We start from the raw sequence: 9,131 nt of genomic DNA, 5'->3' as shown, positions 1-9,131 counted from the left end.
GCTCATTTACGCACGTTTCCTGAAGATAGAAGAGTTTGTTGAATCTGACGTGACATGTTCGTACGAACCCTTTGTACGAACAAAAGTAATAGAAATTTAGGAGAAGAATACGAACATGTTCTTGCATGAGGCCCAATGTTCCTAACTTACATCTTTTTTTCCTGTTTCGTGTGGTCAACTATTCCTTTACAGCATCTTTTAAAACTGATGCTGGGGATTTTTTCTTGTACTGATGGAGTTTTACTGTACAGCAGCATTGTACAGCTATAACACAAATCAGCACAGTTTGCAGGGTAAGGAGGTGTAATGCACACATGCCAATGAAGCGCATGGAAATAAGACGAGCCCACACTCCTCTGTGATTGCATAACAGCCCCAACAAGAGCAACTCGTCACCATGGGAACCGCGGGGAGGTGAAGCAGAATGCCGGGGCTTTTTTAGCTGCAGTTTACAGGAAAACAGTGCTGTTTCAAGTTTCACAGGCTGCAAAAAAAATTGATAGTTGGGTTTAAACGCCTCCTCCTCCTCTCAGTCTCTGCTTTTAATGAAGCCCCCTTTTTCAATGACGCACAAAGAGTGTTTTATTAGGTCTTTGCTGATTTGTGGACAGTTGTAATAAGGAGAGCGTGAAAGCAAGCTGCGCTCCCGGAYGCATCCACAGGAGGTGTTGGAATGAGGTCGAGGTTGTTTGTCTATGAGTTACCAGGGTGTTTGTGTCCCCGCTTTTGTTTTGTTTGCAGGTGTTTAAAGACGAGCTGGAGGGACTGATCCAGGACCAGCTGACAAAGGGCAACAACCCCTCTGGCCTCCTAGCCCTGAGGCAGATCGCTGACCTGGTCATGGCGAGCACAGTGGGAGGGGCTGGCCCCTTGACGTCTCCCATCAGTGAGTGGTAGCGTGTGTGTGTGTGTGTGTGCACATGTATCCGTCTTTGTCTCCTTTGGGGCCTGATGTGTGTATCCTCTGGCTGTGTGCATCACACAGACTGATTATCCTCATTGTTGGAGGCTGAATCCTCCGACTCTTGTGACTCTGAACAGCCCTGAAACTGCAGGAAAGGCAGAAAGTTGTTGACAGCGTTTGCCATTGTCAGTGCAACCCTCATGACCACTCAGCAAAGAATTATGGCAGTTTGCAGGGGTAATTATGTTAGCGTGACCTGCTGGCTCACAGATAAAGTAAATGTTTGGAACATATTATAAAGGAAGTGGCTGTGAGGTTGTTTATGCAAACTGGTCTTTAAGAAGGCCAGAGTGGCTGTAAAAGACCAGGTTCTGCATCATTATATGGCCTTATATGGTATTAAAGTCCAAAAATACTCTTTGGTTTAATGTTGGGAATTCTGGAGGCTCCTTTTTAGTCTTTAGCTGTGGATACTCAAGTTCTCTAGAAATTGGTTTTCTTATACTTTTTACATTTTTATTACCCATCACTCAAAGGCAAAAGTGGGTAATAATGTTTTTGGCTATGTYGTGTCTGTGTGGTCGTTTGTTACCAAAAGATCTCATGAACCACTGATTGAATTTTGAGGACAATTTAAGGAAATAAACTTTGGATGTGTGTACAGTATGTGATAATATATTGTAGCCAACCCAATTCAAGATGGCTGCCWCAGCCAACTAAACTTAAAAATAGAAAGGTGGCTATACTTCAGTCAGTTTTACAGGTACAGAGTTAAATTGTAATGTGTGAAATCTTGCAGTGTTGTGAAAGAAATTYGTTAATGTGTTTGTTTTCCTTTTTACGTGTTTGAGCCAGATAGAAAATACACCAATTTATGAATGTTGAATGTGAAAAGAGTTAATACAACACCACACCGGAGCGCTTGTCTGAAGCCAGTTTATTCTCAGTGCTGCATTCAGGRCCTTTTTTCAGGAAGTCACATCATTATAACAGCGGCTTCGGGACCTGACTCTGCCTGTTTTATTGCGTCATTGTAAATGGCCCACCTACGGTTGAAAGTCAGGTCCACATGCATTTTTCCTGTACTAATGAAAATCAACGGTTCAGTTATGTGTTGAATATGTGTTCAGGCATGTATCTGATCTATTAATACCTCCTGCCCTATGTAACCATAATTTATAGTTACCCAGATCAGTCTGTACACAAAATAATCAATTTAATCACGGAACTACTGTAGTCACAAAACATTCATAAAAATTTACCATTTCTTCACCTAAGAAAAATATATATAAAATGTGAAATGCCTTTAAAAGTCAGTAGTAAACAACCCCAATAAATTTCTTCAATTGCATGAAATTTAGTRTAACATTATTCTCAAGGTTTGACCAGAACACACATGCATTCCTTTAAGAATTACTAGGCCTTTTTATTTTTAATGTTTTGGCTGTAGACCAATGTCATAATAATTTGGTGAGTGGGGATGGACAAAGAACCCATATCATAAGAGGGCCCATTGCTCTCCGTCGTGATAATGTTGCGTGTCGTTGCAGGCTTTGGAATGGTGACTCCGGTCAATGATCTGTACGGCATTGAGACACCCTCCTTTGCCAAAGGAGAGAAACAGAGTCGCTGCAAGCTGGCCACCCTCTACAGGCTTGCTGACCTCTTCAGCTGGGCTCATTTTACAAGCTCCTACATCACGGTGAGTACAACCCAGCGGCCACGCTCCACTACACACCTGCTTACTTATGCAGCGCAWGGTTTGTGTTTCTTCAACAGAGCGTTGGGTTGCCTTGTTCTTTGATGTGTTGTAGAGGAATGTCTCCTTTTCTTTTCTGAATCCATAAATTATAAATTAATCAATTATCCCATAAGAAATGAGGTTGCATGAGCAAATTACACTGTGAAACATCCGATGAACTGGTGTCATTTTAATTTGTTTCATCAACCAACACATTTTGGATTTTTGAGAGCAGAGACTTTTTCCCCCGTTTCGAAAAGCTGCAAATTTTGCTTTTTTGACCCTGACAGTAATTAATTTCTTGAAGAGTGTTTAAAAATACTGACATTACTCATGCAGGTAATTTGATTTTTGGCCTTAAAAAGTGAATTAATGAATGTCTTTGTTGGGTTTTAGGTGCGTGTCAGTAAAGAGCAGGACCATGTTCTTATCAGTCCACGAGGTCTCTCGTTTGCTGAGGTGACGGCAGCAAATTTGGTAAGAAAGTTTGTGTCAGATTCAAGGCACTTCCACGTTTTACTGTATATGTTCTTTACATTGCTTACAAAGTGTTGCCTTAAAGCCAAAGCATCAGTAGAACAATGTTTTGTTGTCAGCTATACCTGATGCCTCAAATCAACCTTTAATCAAATATGTCAGGCATTTCCAAATCAGTCTGACACTAGATCACATGTATCAAACTCAAGGCCTGGAAGCCAAATGTGGCCAACCACGGCATTTTATGTGGACCCCAAGACCTTCAAAAACGTATTAATGTCTTAAAATAAGTGTATGTTGCTTTAAAGCCACTTGGTGGAAGTGTACAGGGTTCAAAACCATCAAGCAGACGGTGAAATTTGCAGCGTAAAATCTCCATTTCACTGAATTTTCGCCAGCTGCTTTTGCTGCAGCCCATTTGTCCTGGGAAGTGGGAATTTCCCATTTTACAAGTCACAAATTTAAACTGAAACACCCCTCCAGTGGAAATTTCTTATCAGAAAGTGGGAGAGTTCAAAATCTCACTAAAACTAAGCAGTGAGTGAATCCATAAAAATGACATTTTACTTTCAATAGTATTTCATTGCTATTTATTTCACGTTTAGTCACACACACAGCCTTATTTATTTTATTATTATTTATTAAACCTTTATTTAACCATAAAAAAACCCATTGAGATCAAGACCTCTTTCACAAGGGTGACCTGGCCAAGACAGGCAGCAGCACGTCACAAATAATAATAATAATAATAATAATTTTCTTATGTGTACACAGCTTTTGTAGCAAACCATGCTTGCCAATTAAAAAAAAAAAAAAGTTTTCAAATTTCACTTGTCCACACTTCTATTTAAAGCTACAATACAAGAATGAAATGAAGTTTTCAAGAGAAAACATGAAAAACTCTATTCTGGTTTATTCAAGAGCATCTGTWATAAAGTGTCCATCAGTAATGGTGCAGGACTCCAGTGGGCACAGCATTAATGTTGTCACCAGTGAGTGTCTGCAGGCCTGTTCTGCAGATAACTGACCCACTGGGCTGCACATGGGCTGCTTACCTCTCTGTAACAAACGTTGATTAGCTGGGCTGCAGTTCCTCCTCCGGAAACCGGAGCACGTGTTTCCACAGGTGGCCAACACTGCCTGCGGACATCATAATTGGCCTTTGAAGGTTCATTTACCAGTAACATGGTTAGAGTTGAACTAAGCAGGACCAAAGTCACACTTTGTAAAAGGAAATGGAGTTACTRGATATATATTTTAGGTAATGTGTGTCAGAATGTGGCACAAAACATACATATTATGGAGCACAAAAAGTGACTTGTTGAGTTGATTCTTGAGTGTTTAAACCATTACCTTATTTGACAAAGCTGTGAAGAAATGCCTCACCCATAAAGATAAAATAATTAAATGTTATTTCAAAGTATTTTGGATATTAATGGAAATTTCTGCATTTTCAATTATTTTTAATGCTTATGTGCACACAGTTGTAGCCAATACAGACATATGTTTTTGTGTAATGACTTGAAATCTTATTGTGTTTTATTAAGACCCAAAACCCCCTCTCAGCTCATCATGCATGCACTCATACATTCAACACTTTGATGGCGTATTGACATTTCAACAGCCCTGTGCTCCCTGTGGAGTTAATAAGAATAACTAAACATTGACATTCTCTATCATCGTTCATCATGTTTAGATTGTTTTGTCATTGAAGCTAGTGATTATTAAACGAGAATCTACATTTTTGGACAACAAACAATCCAAGAAATATTGTTAAATGGCTGCTTGGGCTTTAAAATAGCAGTCAGCTGATAAAMCAGCAGCTGGTAGTATGGAATGCTCTGCAGCCCTAGAGGTCAGTGTTTTTATTTGACTTCCTGTTTATTTTGTGGCTTTTACACGGGGTTGCACATCCCTATTCACATGATGGGATACAAACTGTCGGGAAAACTCAGGGATATGAGATCTAAAAGAAAAAGTTTGAAAAATACGTAGCTTTGCCAAATGTTTTTCATGGATCACCATGCAGGATATTTTAGGCCTCTGAAGATATGGCATGGTTTGAATAAAAAATATTGACCAAAAACAAACCTTTGAATAGAAATGAAGGCAGCTGTGTTCATTTATTTTTGTTGGATCCAGATACCAGTCACAATAGTCATTCAAACAATGAATCTTCCTTTTGGGCTGACATTTATTGCTCCTTTACCCATGTTGCTATTTAATCTTATTTTTTGCCACATGTAGGTGAAAGTAAACATAATTGGCAACGTTGTGGACCAGGGTTCCACTGAACTGGGCATCGACCATTTTGGATTTGCTCCTCATGCTGCCATTTACTCCATGCGCCCTGATGTGAGATGTATCATCCATATACACACCCCGGCTACAGCTGCTGTAAGTACGCTCCAGTCACATTTCAAATTAAATTAAAGTCCTTGAAAGAAATGCATATTGTTCGCCCCTTTGTAGCTTCAAAAGTGACTTGTTATGTTAGCACATAGAAAGCGTATTTGGATGACTCTTAAACACTACATCAAATTTTAGCTCAACATCTGATTTTATCCCTTTTTGTTTTTGCTAGGCGTCAGTTCACGAGATATTTTGCTAACAGGCAGACAAAAGAGCATGCCATGCACAGAGGCAGTTACACAATCCTCTGTGTTTCATGGCGGTGGTTGATGATGATGAGCTTCCTTTAACCCACAGCATAAAAGCTGCTGCAGAGTCTAATGGTCAAATTCTTTTAGCCAGACATTGTATTTTACTTCTTTGGAAATCATCTAAAACACCTTCGATTTCTTTGTGGTTTCAAGATGTTATGTCATTTCTTAAATTGGAAAAGATAGGTTTTACAAAAAAAAGGCAACTATGGAAAATTTGATCAAATTTGGGGCTCTTTTCTGAACTATTGCAAGTCATTAAAGAACTTACCATCTGATTAATTGTATCTGTACATGTAGCCTATGTATTTATTTGAAAACTTGTGGTTTAATGTCTGCATAAAACAAAAAGAAAATATGGGAACAACTTGTGTTATGATTGTAACTGTTCACTATTTCCCTAATAAAGAAAAAAAAATTATAGGCCACTTCCTGCATGCCTGATTAATTGTTACAATTACAAACACCTTGTAACAGATTTTTTCCATCACTTTTGAAGCTTAGCTGTAAAATACGAAGCACGCCACGAGCAACAGTGTAGCCGTATTTTTATTTGTGCCCAAAATAATAATAATAATACAAAAAAAAAAAAAACTGTGCCTCTGTTAAGATGCTGGTGCATCACAGTCTCGGTTGTTTTTATCCCACGCTAACAGGTGTCCTCGATGAAATGTGGAATCCTGCCCATTTCCCAGGAGGCTTTGCTTCTYGGAGACGTGAGCTGCTTCTGTTACTATGGCAGCCTGGATAATAAAGAGGAGAAGGTGGAGTTTCAGAAAGCTCTGGGCCCGACTGCCAAGGTACCGTCAAACACTCCATTAATAGCGCTCTCGCTTTTAAATAAAGGTGTAGTAAGCTTTTTGAGGGAGCAGGTGGACAAATTTAGCTTCTGCAACCACTGATTAACTTTCAGCGTTTCTAATGTTGACTAGTTGGACAGCTGGGAGGTAATATGTGTGATTTGACAATATTTGAAATAAAATATACTTAAAAATCAGTTTAGTCACATTTATATGATTAGTTGTCCTTGTAGTTTCCATACATGTTTTTGTCAAATTACTATTCTAGTAATTACCAGTTTTTCTCTAACCGAGAATGAGCAAAGTACAAAACAGAGTACCGATACTGAGTACTTACAAAAAATTTATAATAATAATAATAATTATTATTATTATTATTAAATTTTTTTATTTTAACAAGGTGGCTCTCCTCCTCCTATAGGCCTGCAGCCCCTTTGACTGGATCCAATCAGATATAAAGCATGAAATACACTGTTGCAACATTTTAAAATAAATAAAAATAATAGGGTTTTCTTTAAACTTGTATAAATTTCTTAAACATAGAGCTGACAATTTTTTTCCTGAAATGAAAAGTGCAAAACATTTTATGGAGTATTGATACCAGAACCCCAGTATCAATTCTTGTATAGGTGTCGGGAGACCACTACTTGTAATTGTAATATTTTAACTATTTGCATGTCGAAATGTTCAGAAGTAAACAAATGAAAGAAAGATGTCTTGAAAATGAAAAATTCAAGGCGAATTAAAAAAGATTGACAAATATAGGAGTCTGTATCTGTGTTCAAACTTGATGTACTGTAATTAGCTGAAGGAAATGTAAACCAGTAATTACTCCCAAGCAGAAGAAAACAAAGTTACAGCAGATTAAAGATAAGCTGTCATAAACTTTAGATGATTGGGTTAAAATGAAACTCAGCAATGAGTTCTTTACCATCAACAGCTTGGCACCCCCTCCTCATTAGGTAGCAGAAGGAAGCTCAAAACAGTCAATAGCAGAATAAGCTGTTTGGTTTTATTTCCTGTCCACAGTGCAGTMCAGTAGGTAGCATTTATGCACCTTTTCCATTGGTTTGCCACCTTCCATAAAACAAAACAAGAAGAAGAAGCTGTTAGATGTTGGCGGAGAAGATATGGCGTCCATCCATTATACCTGTTCCTGAGTCAGGTCGCGGGGGAAGCAGCTTGAGCAGGGAGGCCCAGACCTCTTCTTCCAGCTCTTCTGGGAGGATTCCAAGGTGTACCCAGGCCAGATGAGCGACATAGTYCATCATGTCCTGAGGTTTCCTTGGGGTCTCCTCACAGTAGGACACGCCTGAATCACCTCCCTTGGCATCCAAGTGGCATCCTTACCAAAGTTATTGGCGAGTGATGTTAAGAATAGAGACTGGTCAATAAAGAGCTTTACAGCTCAGTTCCTACTTCACCACAACAGACTGGTACAGAGTCCACAATACTGCAGAATCCACACCAATCCGTTTACCAGTCTCACGTTTCAGTCTTCCCTCACTCGTGAACATAACCTCAAGATAATTCAATTCCTCCACCTGATGCCTCACCTCATCCCCAACCTGGAGAGAGTAATCCAGTCTTTTCTGAATGAGGACCATAGATTCAGATTAGGAAGTGTCGATCCTCATCCCAGCCATTTCACACTCAGCTTTGAACCGCTCCAGTGGGAGCCAAAGATCATTGCACGACGACCAACAGGACCACATCGTCTGTAAATGTATAGATATATATGTAATGTTTACTTACTTACTGACTTACTGACTTACTTACTGACTTACTGACTTACTTACTGACTTAGTGACTTACTTACTGACTTACTTACTTACTGACGGACTGACTTACTTACTGACTTACTGACTGACTTACTGACTGACTGACTGACTGACTTACTTACTGACTTAGTGACTTACTTACTGACTTGCTGACTTACTTACTGACTGACTGACTTACTTACTGACTTAGTTACTGACTTACTGACTTAGTGACTTACTTACTGACTTGCTGACTTACTTACTGACTGATTGACTGACTGACTTACTTACTGACTTAGTGACTTACTTACTGACTTGCTGACTTACTTACTGACTGACTGACTTACTTACTGACTTAGTTACTGACTTACTGACTTAGTGACTTACTTACTGACTTGCTGACTTACTTACTGACTGATTGACTGACTGACTTACTTACTGACTTAGTGACTGACTTACTTACTGACTTAGTGACTTACTTACTGACTGACTTAGTGACTTACTGACTGACTTAGTGACTTACTTACTGACTGACTTACTTACTTACTGACTTATTTACTGACTGACTGACTTACTTACTGACTTACTTACTGACTGACTGACTGACTGACTGACTTACTGACTGACTTAGTGACTTACTGACTGACTGACTGACTGACTGACTTACTTACTGACTTACTGACTTACTTACTGACTTACTTACTTACTTACTGACTTACTTACTGACTTACTTACTTACTGACTTACTTACTTACTGACTTACTTACCACTTACTTACTTACTTAC

The 9,131-nt window shown here is 39.0% G+C and overlaps 1 protein-coding gene across 3 annotated transcripts in view; it reads left to right on the top strand.

Moving 5' to 3' along the window:
- add3b (adducin 3 (gamma) b) overlaps positions 1-9,131 on the top strand; it is a 36,987-nt gene that overhangs the window by 16,459 nt on the left and 11,397 nt on the right. For all 3 annotated transcript variants that reach the window (XM_014002055.1, XM_014002044.1, XM_014002037.1), the window contains exons 3-7: positions 742-886; positions 2,455-2,606; positions 3,042-3,122; positions 5,370-5,519; positions 6,442-6,585. In XM_014002055.1, the coding sequence (XP_013857509.1) occupies positions 742-886; positions 2,455-2,606; positions 3,042-3,122; positions 5,370-5,519; positions 6,442-6,585 (672 nt within the window). The remainder of the gene's footprint in view (positions 1-741; positions 887-2,454; positions 2,607-3,041; positions 3,123-5,369; positions 5,520-6,441; positions 6,586-9,131) is intronic.

The sequence above is a fragment of the Austrofundulus limnaeus genome, unplaced genomic scaffold (genome assembly GCF_001266775.1).
Source record: "Austrofundulus limnaeus strain Quisiro unplaced genomic scaffold, Austrofundulus_limnaeus-1.0 Scaffold0, whole genome shotgun sequence".
NCBI lineage: Eukaryota > Metazoa > Chordata > Actinopteri > Cyprinodontiformes > Rivulidae > Austrofundulus > Austrofundulus limnaeus.
The sequence above is the reverse complement of the archived record's forward strand: the minus strand, read 5'-3'. Positions and strand labels throughout refer to the sequence as shown.